The following is a 20,721-nucleotide window of genomic DNA, read 5'->3' on the forward strand; positions in this document are numbered from 1 at the left end:
GACAATCATGCTTATACCTAAACCAAACAAAGACCAAACAAGGAAGGAGAACTTCAGACCAATCTCCCTCATGAACACTGATGCAAAAATAATTAACAAAATCCTGGTCAACTGAATCCAAGAATGCATCAGAACTATTCACCATGATCAGATAGGCTTCATCCCAGAGATGCAGGGATGGTTCAATATACAGACATCTGTCACTGTAATTCACTACAAAAACTAAAGGAAAAAAAAAACCACATGGTCATTTCATTAGATGCTGAAAAGGCTTTTGACAAAATTCAGCATCCCTTCATGATAAAAGTTTTGGAGAGATCAGGAATCCAAGGCCCATACATAAACATAATGAAAGCAATATATTGCAAACCAGGAGCCAACATCAAACTAAATGAAGGGAAACTTGAGGCAATCCCACTAAAATCAGGGACCAGACAAAGCTGCCTACTCTCTCTATATATATATTCAATATAGTACTTGAAGACCTAGCCAGAGCAATCAGGCAGGAAAAAGAGGTCAAAGGAATACAAATTGGAAAGGAAGAAGTCAAACTATCACTATTTGCAGATGATATAATAGTATACTTAAGCAACCCTAAGACTTCCACCAGAGGACTCCTAAAGCTGAAAAACAACTTCAGCAAAGTGGCTGTATATCAAATTAACTCAAGCAGATCAGTAGCCTTCCTCTACTCAAAGGATAAACAAGAGGAGAAAGAAATTAGGGAAATGACACCTTACACAATAGTCCCAAATAATGTTTCATGCCTAGGTGTGACCATGACAAAGGAAGTGAAGGGTATATATGACAAGAACTTTAAGCCTCTGAAGAAAGAATTCAAAGAAAGTCTCAGAAGATGGAAAGATCTCCCATGCTAATGGATTGGCAGGATCAATATAGTAAAAATGGCCATCTTGCCAAAATCAATCTACAGATTCAATGTAATCCCTATCAAAATTCCAAATCAATTCTTCATAGATCTAGAAAGAGCAATTCTCAAATTCATCTGGAATAACAAAAACCCAGGACAGCAAAAACTATTCTCCACAACAAAAGATATTCTGGGGGAATCACCATCCCTGACCTCAAGCTCTACTACAGAGCAATAGTGTTAAAGACTGTTTGGTATTGGTATGCAGACAGGCAGGAACATCAATGTAATAGAATTGAAGACACAGAAAAGAACCCACACACCTATGGTCACTTGATATTTGACAAAGGAGCTAAAAACATCCAGTGGAAAAAAGACAGCATTTTTAACAATTGGTGCTGGATCAACTGGAGGTCTGCATGCAGAAAAATGCAAATCGACCCATTCTTATCTCCTTCTACAAAGCTCAAGTCCGAGTGGATCAAAGATGTACACATATAATCAGACACACTGAAACTTATAGAGGAGAAAGTGGGGACAAACCTCGAACACATAGGCACAGGGGAAATGTTTCTGAACAGAACACCAATGGCTTATGCTCTAAGAACAAGAATCAACAAATGGGACCTCATAAAATTGCAAAGCTTCTATAAGGCAAAGGACATAGTCAATAGGACAAAATGGCAACCAACAAATTAGGAAAAGATCTTTACTAACCCTACATCCAATAGAGGGCTAATATCCAACTTATACAAGAACTCATGAAGTTAGTCTCCAGAGAATCAAATAACCCTATTAAAAATGCACTACAGAGCTAAACAGGGAATTCTCAATGGAGGAAACTCAAATGGCTCTAAAGTACCTAAAGAAACGTTCAGCACCCTTAGTTATCAAGGAAACACAAATCAAAACATCACTGAGATTCCACCTTACACCAGTCAGAATGGTTAAGATGAAAAACTCAGGGGACAGCAGATGCTAGAGAGGATGTGGGGAAAAAGGAACACTTCTCCATTATTGGTGGGATTGCAAACTTGTAAAACCACTCTGGAAATCCAATTGGCAATTCCTCAGAAAATTAGACATAGTACTACCTGTGGTCCCACTTCCTGTGGCATATACCCAGGAAGTGTTCCTACATGTAATAAGGACACATGCTCCATTATGTTCATAGCTGCCTTATTTATAATAGCCAGAAGCTAGAAAGAACCCACGTATCCCTCAACAGAGGAATGGATACAGAAACTGTGGTATATATACACAATGGAGTACTATCCAGTTATTAAAAACAATGAATTCATGAAATTCTTAGGCAAATGGATGGAACTAGAAAGTGTCATCCTGAGCAAGGTAACCCAGTCACAAAAGAACGCACATGGTATGTACTCACTAATAAGTGGATGCTAGTCCAAAAGCTCAAAATAAGCAATTTACAATTCACCCAGAACAGGAAGCTCAAGAAGAAGGAGGACTTAAGTGAAGGTGCTATGGTTCCTCTGAGAAAGGGAACTAAATATTCTTAGGAGCAACAAGGGAGGCAATGTGTGGAGCAGAATCTGAAGTAAAGGCCACCCAGCGAGTACCCTACCTGGGGACTCATCCTATAAACAGTCACCAAACCCCAACCCTATGATAAGAAGCGTGTACCAAAAGGAGCATGCCATGGCTGTCTCCAGAGGGGCCCTGCCAGAGCCTTACAAATACAGAGGCAGAAACCAGCAACTAACTATTGGACTGAGCTTGGAGTCCCCAACAGAGGATCTGGAGAGTGGTCTGGAGGAGCTGAAGGGGTATATAGCCCCATGGGAAGAACAATGACTTCGGACACCCAGAAAACCTAAGACTCTCAGGGACTGAACCATCAACCAAGGGGTACACATAGTTCCAGCCAAAAATTTGGCAGAGGAATGTCTTGTTGGGCATCAGTGGGAGGAGTGGTCTTATGTCAGGTAAAGGCTCAATAGAGGCCCCAACAAAGGGAAACGGACATGGGGGGCATTGGGGGTATGTGGGAGTATGTTGGGTAGAGGGGCATATACATGGAGGCAGGGGTGGGAGGAGGGGTAGGGAATCATTGGGAAGGGGGACTTTTGGAGGGGGGAAATTGGGAAAGGTTTTACCATTGGCAATGTAAATGAAGAAGATACTCAATAAAAAAAGAAAAGAAAAGGAAAAAGAAAATAGGTTACCTGTTGTGACATTTCTTCTCTAGGAAAAAAAGCTAAGCAGAAGAGAGGTATTGGGAGCCCATGGAGAAATTTGGAATCCTGAAAAAGAATTCTCTGTGTCTACTTCACCACCTGCCTATTTGAAACTCACTCAAGGCCAAATAATTTTCCTAAATGACTATATATTGAGAAAATAAGATTTGTTGGTACACCAACCTTCTATTTAAATATTCCGTATTAAGATATTTAAATTTTCTATTTAAATATTCCATCCATTCAACCTGAGACTTTCTCTTTACTCTCCAGTGTGATTCAGCAGGAAGAAAATTTGAAAACTTGTAATCAATACAAATTAAGAAGAGATTGAGTTAGATTCCCAGGGTCAATGATCCTGGCGGAGGGCAAGAGTTAACTCAGGTGTCAATCAGACTGATAGCTTATATAAAACAGGATTTGAGCCACCTGAAGTGGCCTACTGACTCCTATCCAATGGAAAGTGTGTCATAAGACATGCTAAGTTTAAGCTTCAAAACTCAATTGTATCTATTGCTAGAAAACTTAGTATTATCCAAGGATAGTGAGGACAGGGGATGATTTAAGCAGATTATAAGTGTCTTTACCAGCAACTAAGAACATTATAGACTGGAGTAAGAGAAATAAGTAGGAAATTTTAAACACTTAGTATTTATCCAAAAATTACCATCCATATATGAGTTTGAATACTATTTTTCTTGACTAATATTTATCTTCTCTCTAATGAGGATAATTCAGGTCAACAAGGTAACCAATTATGTAGAAAATAAAAGAATGAAATGTATTTTTATGTCTACAGCTTAACAAATTGTATTTTTCACACTTCACATATTTTATTCATGAGTGTTTTGTTGCTTATTAAATCGTTATTATTGCTTTTTTCTTTTATATTTCACACTATGACAGTTTAAATGTTTATAAATTGTGTCAATTTTTGATGAGTATACTAAGAGTCTATGTTATGTTTACAAAAGCTTAGTAATATGTTTTTTGTTTGTTAGTAGAATTCCTTTATACTTATTTTTATTTATTAATTTTTAAATATAATTTTTAAATTTGTCTACATTTCAAGTGTTATCCACCTTCCAGAAACCCGCTCTCCTATCTCCCCTTCCCCTTCTTCCTTTACATATGGAAAACTAATAATGCCATATGAAATAGTAATGCCATAGAATAGAAGATGAATTTGCAATTATACATATGTGTGTGTGTATGTGTGTGTGTAAAATTATTATTTGTTCTAGGAATTCATTAATGATGGAATACAAATGCATATCACTTTATAATTTGGGCTTGGAAATGCCTTCAGCTGTAGATCTCTCTTAGACTGGAAGATCTCTCAGCGGGTAAAGTCATTCACTGTTTCTAAGTAGCTTTGAGACAAAATCTCTAAGCTTACATCAGTTTTGTTACAGAAGAGAGGAAAAACCATTTATTATTCTGAGTTTGCAAATCTTTTATTTGACCCAAAGTTGTAAATCGGCCTGATAAATATTTGGTAATAATTTAAGAAGAATAAAAGGAATAGAATTATAAGTATTCATAAAACTCAATATAGACTCTTAACAGAAATTTTGAGGAACCCTAAGTTGGGCACTACATTTTTTCAATGAATCTGGAGTCCTCTCTTGGGGATTTTAGTTTTTTATTATTTTGTTTTCTTTGTTTGTTTTTATTTTTAACAAAATAATTTAAGACTGGACTGTCAAGGAAACATGATAACAATTATGTGGAGTTTAAAGTAACACTTCTGGCCAGCCAAGCTATAAATCTAGGCAGCTTCATGGAAGAGGGAGATAGAGAAGAGGAAGAAGGAAAAGAATGTGATTTGTAAGTGGTCATATTGTAGAAAGAATGTGGATTAACTTCAAAGATGATTAATACGCAAGCCCAGAGTGCGCCAGAAAGCATGGCCAGGCTTTGGGCGGGTATCTGAAAGGAGGAGAATTGGTAAAACCAAAAGAAATGATGCTTTTCTGAGTAACTCAGAAAAGCAGGTGGATTTATTACAGCTGAATGGTTCCAGCTACATGAGTGACCACACAGAGAGTGAGACATCTGGGAGGGGAACCTCGTTTTAGTCAAACGAAGATCACTGTTCCTTCCATCTCTTCAGTATTTTATGAACTGAATGGGTCTTACTGAGTAGAGTTTTCTTGCCTGGTGACTGGCCAGCCAAATGGCATGTTAGGCCTCGGAGGCAAAATCCTGTTGTGTCTATTTAGTGTTGCTTCTATATAATTGAATTCAGAGCACACCACCTGGTATTGTGTAACTAAATTTTAAAAATAATATCTATAGAATTTCAGGTTGATTTCATCAGTGTTATCTGATATATTGATTCCTGTTGAATGTTCAAAGCAATTGTAAACATCTGAGATAATATACTTACTATGATTATGTAGAATTAACATAAATTAGAAAATAACTTTTGTTTCTGTTGTAAAATACACCTTAGTCTTTTAAGTACTTTTCTCAGTGACTAAAAATGATAGTACATAAACAAATAATAAAATATTTTAATTGATAACTAGAATGAAATATTATTTGACTTATGAAGATGAATGACATTGTCTACATTTTAATATACTTAAATGCATACTGCTATGTTATTATGTTGTGCAATACTAATATGGTCTTTTTTTAATGTGACATTACAATCCAAGAATATGAAATTTTATTTTAATTTTTAACATTTGTGGTAATAGATGTATAATATATATTTATAAATCTGAGCCATAAATCAATCATCCTTCATTTTCTGCTCACTCAAGTGGCTTATGTCTTTTGAAAATAATCATGTCCATGTCTCTTACAATCAAGTTTCTATTGCTCTCACTTTGCTACTAAAGATCTTATCCAGATTTTTGTTAGCAAATTTTCAAAGCCTCCTATTGTAAGAGGAAGTTAATCACAGCCATCCGGTGCCAATTCAATTTGATAAGCATTCATAAGCACTTACAATGCGGTAGACACTTCTGATCCAGCACTTAAGAAAATGAACTCAATAGTTGGAAAATCAGTTTTAGACAGAACACACACTGATTGCCAAGACTTTTATATTAGAATTAGAATGAGGTTTTTATCCACAAAGAGAACCTTGAGTTAATGGAATCTAAAGAATGAGAGGCCTTGGGGAAAGATATTGTTCAGATCTGATATGCCATTAAGAGATTAGATGCTTTTAAAGCTGCCAGGAGAAAAGTCCAAGTGATACACACTCATGATAGTAATGGAAAGCAAAATTTGAAAAATAAAAAAATAAAAAATAAAAAAGACTTCCACAGTATCACTCAGCATAATGCCATTGATTAAATAATGACTAGAAGGAAATTACACCTTGAAGTCTGATAACATCCACTAGACTACCATCTCTGAAATAAAATGTATTTGCTAACATTCTAATAGATCCTGCTGTACAGTGCATTTCAAGAATGCTAAATTGATTTAGAAAATGGAGATGCTGATTCTTTGAGGCTGTTACTTCTTTATAAGGTACAAGCATACTTATATTTTTAAAAAGCCACTGAAACAATTTTTGATAAAAACACCTTCCCTAAATTCTGATTGAGGTTCTAACATTTGGAAAGATTAACTGTTAATAATACAATGATAGTGGGATATAAAACTGTTAACAGATGCACTGTAAGATACAAGTCATGGTTTACTTATAAAAGAGATGATTCTTGAAGTTGTTATTACTAATGCTTCAAATGCATTTTTTTTATTTCATACTGACTACCTCTATTCTAAAAGATGGCATTGGAAGTATGTCATAGAATGCAAATGCTATAGAAAACTTTAAATATTACTTGACAATAAATAGAGCTAAAAAGAGTGGTGGAGGGATACATCTAGAAAGTAGAAATATTTTAATCAACTATATATAAAAATCTCTCAATTTTGGGTTTTTTATTTTCAAATTAAATAATTACTTTGTCTACTCTTAAATTATGACATAAGGGGCTGGAAAATTTTAATTCCTTATGTTCTTATTTTAGCAGCTATGTCTTTACTAAAAGGATAACCTAACAAACTGAGAATGTGGGTGGCTCCCCGGTGAGAATCGCAGTCAAACACTTGCAGTGACAGAACATCAAGGTTAAAAAACAGGGGATGAAATTTTCAATTCACATATCAAATCATTCTCAAGAAGAAGGAAGGAGAGGACCCTGGTCCTGGAAAGGCTTGATGCAGCAATGTAGGGGATTATCAGGACAGAGAAGTGGGAGGGGTTTTATTGGGGAATGGGCGGAGAGAAGAGGGCTTATGGCACTTATTGGGAGGGGGGGAACTGGGAAAGGGGAATTCATTTGGAATGTAAACAAAGAATATAGAAAATAAATAAATAAAAATTAAAAAAAGAAAATCTCCTCTTTAAATACTAATAAAAAGAAGGAGGGAAGGTAGAAAAGAAAGGAAGGAAGGAAGAAAGAAAGAAAGAAAATAGGTTCACATAATTCATAGAATTTAGCCGTTAATTCAGTTAATGGGGGTTAAATATAATTCTATTAAAGAAATAGGAGAGTGTTCAAAAAACTTTGCATTGATCCAAGAACATCAACATAGGATGATCATTTCATGTGAAAATTTATGTTCATTGGGATTCCGTAAAGAAACAAATGTACATTTTAGTGTGTGTGTGTGTGTGTGTGTGCAGTAGGAATAGATGGTAGACTATAGATGGATAATAGACAGATAATGAGAAAGTTTTTTTTGGCTTTAATTCATAAATTAGTATATAATTTTAGAGCTTTTTTCTTTCTAAAGTAAAATAAGCAGTGTGGTCTATTGTTGCCATATCCTTTACTTGGCTTCAGGGGCTTGCACCTGACTGCCAATTTTGAAACACAAATACAGAGACACAGGAAAGAAAATCTGAGGATGGTGTAGATTTAACTTTCTGATGGAAAACCACAGGGCCTCGTAAGCGCAATGTGTTTACTATATGCATTGGAACAGAGAGGCAGGTTATTTTACACAACTGAACAAGAATCAGGTCATTATAGATGAATAAACAAGAAGTCATGATCTGTGGTGTACAGCTGAATCAACCTTGGTAAGATCAGTGTATGTATGAAAGCAATCTTCGGGCTGTCAACATCTGGGGTAAGAGAGTTATGAGAGACAGTCGACTTTTCAACCAACCTGTGCAGAGTCTGTTGGACCTGTGAACTGAGGACCTGAAAGAAAGGGGCAGACTATATCTTAATTCGGTTAAATTTGGTTTCAATGTACATTTATATATGTAAGTCACAAAAAAGCAATGATCCAAGGAAGATTGTTTGAGTTCAGAAAAAACATGCAAATAAAGTTCATTAAACACATACTAAATATTAATAGAGCAGCACTTTCTCAAACTTTTTCATATTAGATTAATTTAAAAAGAATAACCTGGCACATACTATCCATTATATCTTGGAAAGCACAAAAGCAAGGCAGAAGGATATACACATATTCAAGGTACACTGACCAAATTGGGATCTGTAGCTATATTCTGACATACAACAAGAACAAACATGTCCTATAAATGTTTGCCAAGGAGGCATGAAATCACATCCAAGAATAGTCCAGGGAGCAAACCGCACCTGAGGTAAAAAGCCCTAAGCCTTTTTTTTTTTTTCTAGAATCTTTCTCAGTTTCCCAAGGCACTGTTCACCATGGATCATTCTTTTGACTGTGATCCTACAATGGACATTTTTTAAACAGTGCTATCAACACCAAACTTGGGCCAGAAGGGAAGGTTTTGCCATTTCTTATCTGAACACGGACTTGACTCATGTAGGATGGAGGACAGAAGATCATGCAATTTCTTTGAGTTTGCGCTTAAGATAATCATGCCTCTCATAAATACAAAGTTAGATGCCCACAGCCAACCACTGCAGTGAGTGTAGGATCCCGAATGGAGGAGTTAGAGAAAGGTCTGAAGGAGCTGAATGCGTTTGAAATTCAGGAAGAACAACAATAGCAACCAACCAGACCCCTCAGAGCTCCCAGGGACTAAGCCACCAACCAAAGAGTGCACATGGCTCCAGATGCATATGTAGCAGAGGACAGCCTTGTGGGAAGAGAGGTCCTTGGTCCTATGAAGGTTTAATAGATGCCCCAGTGTAGGGGAATAAAGGGCAAGGAGGCAGGAGTGGGTGGGTGAGTGGGTAAAGGAGTACCCTCATAGAAGCAGGGGCAGGGGGAATAAGAGAGGGGGTTTCTAGAAGGGGGTAAAACCAGTGTAAGGGGATGACACTTGAAATGTAAATGAATTAAATAACTCAAAAAAGAAAAGAAAAGAAAAAAGAAAGAAAAGAAAAGAAAGAAAAGAAAAAAGAAAAGGAAAGGAAAGGAAAAGAAAAGAAAAGAGAAGAGAAGAGAAGAAAAAAGAAAAGAAAGAAAAGAAAAGAAAAGAACAGAAAAGAAAAGAAAAATAACCACACCGTGTCAAACAATACAGTTTCACTCAGGACTTCTTATACTCAGGTCCTCCTCTGTTCCCACACATTGTTTGACATTTGATCCACTGTAAAGATTCACAGCCATCAGTGTCCTTCTGGAATGTCTCATAATGTCTTAGAAATGGTCAATGCATCACATACACTATGTCCACGTTTTCTCTTCTGTAAACTGGCCCTCTTCTTTTGTTGTCCCCATAAACAAACAGTCCAGGAGTATCAGTGCTACGAAGAGACTTGGTACAAACCAAACGTGTGGTCAAATGAACATAGTCTGTGGATGGCTGTATTCTGGCTGTTCTGTTTCTTTTGTTTCGTCCTTGTTCAGGAAATGTCTCTACAGTTTATCTCTCACCTCCTAATGATCTCTGCTGTAATGTTTTCATGGTAATATTCTCATGTGAAAATATGATAGGTTGATTCCTAATTAGCATACCTTATACAATAATCTTGATTGACAGTGGAATTTGAGTTATTTCACACTGATCAAAGTCAAGAATCAGAAACATAGATGTTATCATAGATGAGATTTAATTAAATGAAGAGTCATCTCAGTTGACACTGAAGATGTTGGCAAAAGGCAATTTGTAAAAGGGTTCTAGAAGGCTCTAGTTACTTAAAATGGCTTTTTTTTCCTAGAAAAAAATATCTAAGACATTTTTCCTAGTCCTATAGAATTTGGATGAACATGAATTATATCATTTAATCTGCAGAATACTAAAAAATGTCTTTCCAAGCCATATTTCCGGATAAAAACAATTTGACTACAGAAATTGCTAATGGCTAATAAGTGTAAGCTGTCTTAAGGTTGAATTTTTTAATATAAAAGTGCCCTTCCTGCTTTTAATTTTTTATTAGATATATTCTTTATTTACATTTGAAGATTTCCCCTTTCCTGGTCACCCCCCCCAAGGTCCCATAATCCATCTCCCCTCCCCCTGTTTCCCAATCAACCCCCTCCAACTTCCCTGTCCTGGTATTTCCCTACCCTGCTGCATCTAGCCTTTCCAGGATCAGGGGCCTCTCCTCCCTTTGATGTCGAACAAGTCCATCCTCTGCTGCCTATGCATCTGGAGCCATGAATAACACCATGTGAACTATCTGGTTGATGGTTTTTGTTCCTGGAAGCTCTGGGAGTACTGGGTGGCTCATAGCTCAGCTGGTAGAGGAGAGGAATGTAGGTACTTGTCTGTTGGCCTCCTTAGGTCGCTGGTTCAATTCTGGCTTAAAAGAAAAAGTTCCCTTCCTATTCAGTGTATTTGAAATAGCTCTCCTTTCATCAATATCCCTACAATCCTTTCTTTCACCCACATCAAGTTCTATTATACCAATATAAGTAATACTTTTGTATTGTCCAACATTTGTCCTTGATCTCAATAAAAATATGAACAGAAAAGACAAATTTTAATTGTCATAGATAGATGTAACAATGGCTTAGAGCAACCCTTGGGAAGTCGAAAGTGTTTAGATAAATGTCAATGAATATATAAACAATAGCTACCTCAGGCTGACATGAAGTTTGGATAGCTGGAACAACACCTGTAAATTTTAGAGTTATATCCTAGAATATGCAGGTCTGATTCTGGATAATATATCTAATTTGCTTAGCTTCAGTTCCCTGACTTCAAGACATAACAAGAAAGCTTTGTAATCACAGGCATTTATTAAAAGAATCAACAAGATAATGTTTCCTTAATGAATTTTAGGGAGAAATGGCAGAGGTAAATGAAGAAACACCAAAGATCCTTATGTTTGTGAAAATGACTCAACCTTTCCATTCAGTATCACAATATAGCATCACTGACTGTCAAATTAAAAACTTAGAGAAATACTACTCAACAATGGATAACGCAAAACTTGCATGTGTGGTTGAAAGTGTGCAATAAATAATATAAATATTTTTGTAGCTGTTTAGAAACTACTAAAGCCTTTTAAAAAGGAGGGCCTGGTGAACATGATCACATTTTTGCCTTCAGTAAATTATCCTGGACGTGAATATAAAATCTGCTTAAAATGTTTACTAAAGTTTTGCTTGCAATTTTGAAAAAAATGTTGTTAGTAAAACAGTATGAGAAAACTTTCAATCTTAACATAATTTAAAATTTTCTTTTTTGGATGTAACTATGCACCTCTGTAAATGGAAGCATCATTTTCTATCTTTTCAATGGAATTTAAACTTACTAGTTCAAACCCCTTTCAGGACATGTATTTTATTAATTATATGCATGTATGTTTATGCATATTTATTAAAACCGTTTATTATGTATATACAATAAACTATCTAGGAAAGATTTTATTTAAAGAACTAAAAATGTCTGTCTTCCTTGATATTTAGAACCTTCTATTTCACTTCTAAAAACTTGTAATGACCAAGACAATCGATTTCTAACAAAACACTGTCATAAATCTATTATATTCTGATTTTATATCCAAAACAAGTTAATGAATCTTGTAACTTATAGTTGCCTTTGTCAGTCACTAGGACATGATGTTGCCAAATCTTCTGTGACAAAGTTGTACAGTTCAACATTAGTGATATGGTTCAAATGAAGTCTAAATATAATACTTCAAGAACTCTTTTTGAAGAAATAGATTATTGCTAATGAGAATGCAAATGTTTATGCTATTTAAATAATCCTAAAGAATATAACACAAAAATAAAGAGTAGAAAGGATTACATGTGTACATCTACCTACAATATACATTAACAAACATATAAGAAGCCACTGAACCTGGTTATGTGCGCATTCCCAAAATTAGTGAAGTTAGATGATGCTGTACTGATTAAATTACAAGTTAAGTCTGTGAACAATAAGAGTTTAACATTAGTTCAGCAAAGTCAATACTTATATAACATATGTATATAAAATTACTGAGGTAATATGAACAATTCATTTACAAATTTAATAAATATTTATTGAATATATCTTTTGTATACAAGGCATCATTCTAAGCTTATAGTATATAGGGCAGTGAACACGCACACAGGATATATTGAAATTTTATTCAATACCATTATAAAATATGTCCATTTCAAGCTTTGTTCCCAGAATTCTACTCTCAAAATACAATTCATCACAATTTTAGCACATCATAAGCTACTAACAAAATACTAATTTCCCCCCTTCCCTTCTCCCTCTTGCTCTGGCCCTGGCTTGCTCTGGCCCATAAGTTTTTTATTTGTTTCTCATTAGAGATGGTTGTGAGCCACCATGTGGTTGCTGGGATTTGAACTCATGATCTCCAGAAGAGCAGTCAGTGCTGTTTACCACTGAGCCATCACAGCAGCCCTATTTCAATCGCTTTTTAAAACTAAACATTTTCTCAATAAGACACCAGAGTTAAAATAGCTGAAGATGGACCCCATTGATGCCCCTTCAGTCACATCATACTTGTGGCTTTTTGTTGTTTATCTTCAAGTGTGTTGCCATTTTTTCTGCCCTTCATTCATGAGAATAATCCCCTTCACTACAGTTTAAAACAACACTGTTCAATAGAATAATTTCCCAAACCAAATTAATATAAGGTCTAAAGATCTTGATTTGAGAAAAGTTCTTGACCTTTGACATAAAGATGTTTTTTTAATCACTTCATTAGTAATCATTTGCTTTAGATTTTATTGCATCACATTCTAGTACAGAGCCCACTCAAATAAAAGGTTTTATTTTATAACCAAAATCCATAAATGTATTGAATTTGTGTGAATCTTGGGGGACTTGAAAAAGTTAGTAATGCATCTTCTAAATTAAGGAAAGATACTAAGAAGACAATAATCAATAAGAGAAGAAAGATTGCAATTCCAATATACCTAAGGCACAGATGCAATTTTCACAGTAATATAATTTCATGGTTGGGCATTTTTATAAAAAGTAAAGTGAAAGAATATATTTTAGTTAGAAACAGGCTTTGATTGATGTTCTGCTTTCCTTTGATGAAGACCATGTATCGAGAAACCCCTGCAACAATATAACTTTAAAGTTGCTCTCAAAGAAGATACTATTAATTATTTCCGTATTTTTTAATAGAGGCTCAAAGAACTGAAACAGAGAGAATTTGCTCGAAATGTAGCATCTAAATCCAGGAAGGATGAAAGAAAACAGGAAAAGGCACTCCAACGTCTTCACAAGCTGGCCGAGCTAAGAAAGGAAACTGTGTGGTGAGTGTATAATGAAATGTTAACTTTTCTTAAAATACACTCAGAAAATAGCGGCGGGAGTTAGAAATAAAGGGCACAAACCTATTTATGTCAGTACAGAGAAAAAGGCAGGCATGTTTTCATGGCCTTTTGTAGAAGTAAAGAGTAATTTGAATTTCATGCAAATACCTGTTTAATGCACATTTCACTAAAACTCCAAAATTACTGTGTAATCTCAGCTTATAAAAGTATATTTTGCATCAGTGGAGGCCTGTATCTAAGCCATCTTAATTGAAAGCTGCCCCATTTCTTCATGAAATTCAAACCATTTGACTGAAGATTCGAGCAAAGCTCTATCTCCTTACTCTTGGCAAAAAGCGTTTTTAAGAAAAGTCTTATTTTATTTTTTTTAATGATAATTTGGAGAACATTGCTTTGAAATTACTTTTAAATTTGAAAAATGAGGTCAGGAAGATACTGCCACTTCTGAAGCAGTTCAAAATTAGTTTCTCTGTGAATAAACTATAGCAGGACTGTTAGAAGTTCACAGCTCTTAAACTTTGACCCGCTTCTCACAGTGAGCAGCTGTTAGATGTGAACAGAGTTATAATTCAGACCTCACAAGCCCAGTCAGGGCAATGCTATTAAAAGAAAATCTCTTTGTAAAGTGCCCTTATTTCTCTCAACAAATGAAGTCTCCCTTGTTACTGTCTATAACAAAGATTTTGTATTAAATTAATTTCATATTGAATATTGCCATGGAGTATTTTGACTTACAAATATTTTTAAGAATTCTGAATTCTTATTTTAAAACAATAAGAAGGATTTTTTTAAAAATCCCATGTGGAACTGTTTAAAGAAAGAGTTACACTACTATAGTAATGAGATATGTTTACTGTTGTGGAATCTAATGCAGAGTCAATGTAAATCAAGGATATAGAATCTTGGGAACTAATTACTACATGATAAAATGTTCTAGAAGTATAATTGCCATGTAACTTCTGACATATTAAGAAAGCTGAATTTGTAATATATAAATAATCTCTAATACTCTATTAAAACTTTCACTAGACAATATTTCTTCATTGTACACACACACAAACACGGACACAACTTCCCACTAATTTTGTACCATAAAAAATGGTAATGCTATTTAGAAGCAAGACAGGTGAGATACATATAGTTTTAGTGATTTTAAAAACCAGCTATAATATATGGCCATTTGAAATTTCTTAAAAACAAACCCTACAATGGAATGAAATTGCTTTTGAATATAAAGGTAAATTTTAAAACTTTTTGGTAACATACATAGGTCAAACTCTTTTTTCAAATAAAACGTCATGTATGATATATTGCCAAATACAGTTGGGATATAATTCATATTTTAGGTAAATAGTATTCTATTATATAGGACTACATTTTATATCATAAGTTCCAACTTTAGAGTAATTCCAAAACATTAGCATCTCTTTTCTAGCTAACTTAGCTGACAGACAGCTCTTGGGGAAAAAAGCATATTTGATGAAATTTGGCTGAGGTTAATCATTGAGAACATTTCAAGCCTTTCTATCTTGATTAGGGTGATGTTTTTTTTTAATTTTGTCTTTTGGTATGTTTTATAATATTGACGGTAAAAATTACTGCAAATCAAAAATAGTTTTGCTGTAGAGTGTTTTATATAATTCTCCATGAAGAGGCTATTGTGTACAAGACCTTGCCTGAGAGCAATGATTGGAAGCATACGAAGGTCCGGGATATTGTTTACAGCTCTATACAGCATTTCTAGACAATAAATCTAGGTTACCCCTAAAATAACAAGCAAGACAACAAAAAAATGTTGCTGAGACACTGGGAAAGTTAACTTCAACCTATGAAATAACTTATAACGCACATTTAAATTTCAATCCTAGACTCATGATAAATGTTGGATTTAGAAACACATGGCTCAATCAATAGGTAGGAATGAAGAAGAAATCTGAGGACTCTTATTTTTCCTGCTGTGGGCTGCTACTGACAGACTCAGGGACCAGGATAATCATTGCCTTCTACTGTGTGCCAACTACTGTTTCCAATAGGAGGCAATAAACACTTCCAATACAGTGAGTGTACAAATTATCCTGGGTAAACTAAATAGGGCACAAAAAGAAACTAAAAAGTCAGAAACCCAGGAAAGGGACTTTTAGAGATTTTGAGGTGCAAGAGTTTGATGTGGACAGGAAGGACATTTAAAAAAAAGTGGTAAATAAAGTGATCAGAATACATAGTCTACATGTGTAAAAGTATCAGTCAACAAACTTAATGTAAAGTTGTAAACTTCCAAAAACATTTTAACTATATATCTAAGAAATAAGTCACTGAATTTTTTTTTATTCAACTTGCCTTCTAATGTATATTTTTCCACCCTGTGTAGTGCTCCTGGAAGTGGCCCCATGTTCAAGTCAACAACTGTTACCGTGAGAGAAAATCTCAATGAAGTTTCCCAAAGAGAGAGTGTAGATCCAGTTAACAGCCAGCAGGATTTGATTCGTAGTGAAGAGAAGGGGAGAGATGACCCCACAGCTCTGGCAGAAGCAGAAACTGCGAGGAACTGCACAGCAAACAACGGCCAGAATGGGGGCCAAACCCAGGCTATCCACAGACACAGAATCGGCTTCTCCTTTGCATTTCCAAAGAAAGCCTCAGTGAAGCTGGAATCCTCCTCTGCTGCAGCCTTCTCAGAAAACAGTGATGAATCCTCGGTGGAGAAGCAATTCAGCAGGAAAACTAGATTTGTCCCTAGCACTTGCCACCTTCAACTATTGTCACCAACATGTGAGCTTCTGAGGTCTGAGGAGAAAGCTAACGCTTCCTCTCTACCAGAGGCTGTGTGTACTGACAAAGCTACTGCTCAAACTGAACAGATGAAAGTAACCTCTAATGAAAACAACACACTGCTCACTACTTCATTTTGCCAGCCTCAACCTGATGCATGTTCTGATGCAGAAACTTGCCAAAATTCAGAACCATTTGAAGACCAGCTATCAATGGAAGCTGTTATTGTCAATGAAGATGGACCTGTGAGTAAAATCAACCCAGGCATCATAGAAAAGAATTCCACTGTGTCTAATGACTACACATCAGCACAGATGACGACAGAGGAAAACACCACAATTAATGATGTGACCAAAATCGAAAGTAGAAATAAAATTGGTCATGAGTCCCTGACACCTGCAAGCACTGCAGAAGAAAGCATGGAGTTGCGTAAAAGACCAGATGTATGTAAGAGGCAATGCGATCCATTTGTCCCTGTACTTAACAAACTTGGATCCACAGTGCTTCAGTGGCCATCAGAAATGCTTGCTTATACAACTACAGAGCCGTCAATATCTTATAGCTGTAATCCACTCTGTTTTGACTTCAAGTCCACTAAATTAAACAACAATCAAGATAAAAATAAACTAACTTTAAATGACCTTTTTTCTCAACAGAAGGAGGAAGGTGGCAAAGGAGAAGATGCTGACTGCAAGGATGTACCAATTGCAAGAGTAGCAAATGATGAAACTGGTAGTACTAAAAATGATTACGCTCAAGCTACTACACTTTCCCCTGTCCACGTTTTGTCTAATGGTTATGATTTAGGACAAAATGAGACTGTGGGTCAGAGCTATAAACATATTTTCTGTACAAACAGAAAAACAAACAAATACAATTTTACTAGATGCCAAATTAAACGAGACACTCTAAATGAGAAATACAACAAAATCAGGTTGAAGGAAACTCGTGAGCACTGGTTCCATAAAAGTAGAAGAAAGAAAAGGAGAAGAAAGTTGTGTAGATATCATCATGGGGAGTCAACCAAAGAACCTGAAGGGTCTGGCAAAACGCAAAGGGACAGACAGTGCGCTGATGAGGCCAGGAAGAATCCACTGGGACCAGTTCTGGAAAGGCAGCCAAGGAGTCCAGAGAGATTGTCAGACTTACATCAGCTGCCAGACGAAAGACCAGAGGCAGCATCCACACATTTAGGAGAAAATGAAGCAAGGAACAGAACATTGGATACTGAATCCAACGACGGCATCCTTGGCTCTCAAAAACCTGAAGGAAAAAATGCAACAGTTGTAAATGAACAAGCAAATCCACTAATGATACATTCTGTGAAACAAAATTTAACATATGTCAGAACTTACTGTTGTTGGAAAGCCAGAACATCCAGACATCAGGAGGATGAAGGGTACTTTGCTTCTCAAAGTAATGCGAAAGGCCCGACTCAGAATCAGCCTGTTAAAAGAGGTTACAGTTCTCTCACGAATGACGCAGAAAGAATTCATCGGAAACGCAGACAGCATTCACATTCACGTTCTTACTCGTCAGACGAAAGTTTAAATCAACAAGGTCATTTAGGAGAAGAATACTTGAGGCCAACAAGTACTTCACTCACTTCCTGTCAGCCTAAGAAGAAACGAAGGAGAAAAAGAAGCCGACTTCACATTGGAGATAGAACTATGAAAATAAAGGACAATTCAAATCATCCCAAGAAGTGTGGTTCTTCGAGTCTCCCAAATGGGTTAGCAGAGGACGGCATAAAAGAGGACATGAAACCACAAGAAAATATAAGTATCAAGAAGAGCTCAGAACAAATAGATCAAACAGAAATCAAAGATACTTTCCATCCTTATAATCCACTTCCTTCTAATGCCAGAGGTGAAGGCGAGCCTTCAGTAATGGAGACTATACCATGTGACTCATCGCAGGCTTCCAATGATCTTGCTACACCTGTGAATGTCACAAGGGACCCATCAAATGGCACGACTAACAATACCTTACTTGAACACCATCAAAGAAATCAGACTACAAACAGTAACGAAAAGCAAATTCCTTTCAAGGTGCCTAATACTGAAAGGAACTTTAGACACTCACAGGCTAAATCGTACATTTGCCGTTATGAACTGGCCGAGACCATTCCACAGGGAAAAACAAATGAGGCATCAACAGAGTGGCTATGTTATAATTCAGGAATTCTTAACACACAACCACCATTACAGTTCAAGGAAGCACACGTCAGCGGCCATGCCTTTGTAACAACAGAGCAAATCCTGGCTCCTTTGGCTTTACCAGAGCAAGCTTTATTGATTCCACTAGAAAACCATGACAAGTTAAAACATCTACCATGTGAGGTCTACCAGCACATTATTCAGCCAAACATGTTAACCAACAAAGTCAAATTTACCTTTCCTCCGGCTCCCCTGCCTCCTCCTAGCACTCCTGTGCAGCCTTTGCCCTTGCAGCGGCCCTTTTGTTCTACCTCTGTAACCACTATCCATCACACTGTTTTACAGCATCATGCTGCAGCTGCTGCTGCTGCAGCTGCAGCTGCAGCTGCCGGAACCTTCAAAGTGCTTCAGCCACACCAACAGTTCCTTCCCCAAGTTCCCGCGCTCACCAGAACATCTATACCTCAGATCTCCGTAGGAACTGTAGGACCTAGGCTTTGTCCTGGAGGTCAACCAGCTCTGGTTGCTTCTCCTCAGATGCCAATCATCCCTGCCTCCGTTCTTCACCCCAGCCACTTGGCTTTTCCTCCCTTACCCCATGCACTTTTTCCTTCATTGCTTTCACCACATCCGACTGTCATTCCCCTCCAGCCCCTCTTCTAGTCACCACCATAAAGAAAAAAGATCATATATATGAGTAGGTGTTTATCTACGTGCATAATTGGCTATTTAACTGACAGAATAAACTGATCAGAGCTGCCCTTATTTCAAACCATTTACTGTAAGTGTAATGATGCTAATAAATTATTAAAGTTTCTGATATATAATATTATTAAAGCACTGAATAGTTTGAGAATCAATACAATATATGCTGTATATTAAATGATGTCTTAAGAGTATGTATAATGTACATAAAATATATTTATAGTACTGTAATTTATGTTGTAAAGTATGCTCCTTGTGTTTTCTAATCTTTGTGTATTTGCACCTATTTAACGTTTAGACAAAGCTGATGAGCCTATTTGTTTTCTACCATGTTCCTTGAAACTGTAAATTCAGTGAAATATATCTCTTGCAATAAATTTTTGTTAATTATTTAAGTAAATCAAACTTTGGTGTTTAGGTGGTCTTCACTTGTTTAGTAGTATTGGAAATTTCGTGCTGTTTATGATTCTCCTTCTGTTTCTCTTTTATGAAATAGTTTGAGGAATATTGGTATCAAGTCTTCCTTGAAGGTCTGGTAGAATTCTGCACTTGGCCCTGGGCTATTTTTAGTTGAGAGGTTTTCAATGACTTCTTCTATTTCCTTATGGGATATGGGCCTCTTTAGATAGTTTACCTGCTCTTCATTTTACTTTGTTATATGGTATGTATCTAGAAACTCATCCATTTCATCTAGATTTTCCAGTTTTGTTGAATATGGGCTTTTATAGTAGGATCTGATGATTTTTTTTAATTTCTTCTATTTGTGGTATGTCTCCTTTTTTTTTTTTTTTTTTTTTTTTGGTTTTTCGAGAAAGGGTTTCTCTGTGTAGCCCTGGATGTCCTGTAGACCAGCTGTGTCCTGGAATTCTGAAATCTGCCTGCCACTGCCTCCCAAGTGCTGAGATTACAGGCATGAGCCACCACACCCAGCTCCCTTTTCATTTTTAATTGTGTTCATTTGTATAGCACCTCTGAGCTCTTTAATTAAATAAGGTTTAAAATAAATAAATTAATTAATGAATTATAAAAAGAATACTAAAACAGAAATGTCAACAAATATGTTTGCTCATAAAGGTTTTGAATATTAACATTCTTAAATTTATTATATTCATAATAAGTCCTATAGGAAATATATATGAAAATATTGAGATAAATTAAGAAATAATTTCAATTTTAAAAATTCACTATTAAATGACAATTTGAGATTAACTGCAGAAATATTGTTTGTGTCTTGATATACTCCGGGGAATATAGATACAGGGGAAAAATAAAAAGTCAATAGCTGTTCCTTCAATAATTCTTTCTAGTAGTCATATATGTAATATCCTTCCCTATCAGGTAGCAATGACTGTAGATATTTTCTTGACCTCTTTTCAGATTTTAAGTAGACTTT

The 20,721-nt window shown here is 35.9% G+C and overlaps 1 protein-coding gene across 1 annotated transcript in view; it reads left to right on the top strand.

Annotated features, from left to right (window-relative positions):
* The window catches only part of Znf804a (zinc finger protein 804A), a 232,067-nt gene extending 212,781 nt beyond the window's left edge, over window positions 1–19,286 (top strand). Inside the window, exons 3-4 of the mRNA XM_052181171.1 lie at window positions 13,544–13,674; window positions 16,064–19,286. Coding sequence (XP_052037131.1) covers window positions 13,544–13,674; window positions 16,064–19,286 — 3,354 coding nt within the window. The remainder of the gene's footprint in view (window positions 1–13,543; window positions 13,675–16,063) is intronic.
* The last annotated feature ends 1,435 nt before the right edge of the window (window positions 19,287–20,721 follow it).

This window comes from Apodemus sylvaticus, chromosome 5, assembly GCF_947179515.1.
Source record: "Apodemus sylvaticus chromosome 5, mApoSyl1.1, whole genome shotgun sequence".
NCBI lineage: Eukaryota > Metazoa > Chordata > Mammalia > Rodentia > Muridae > Apodemus > Apodemus sylvaticus.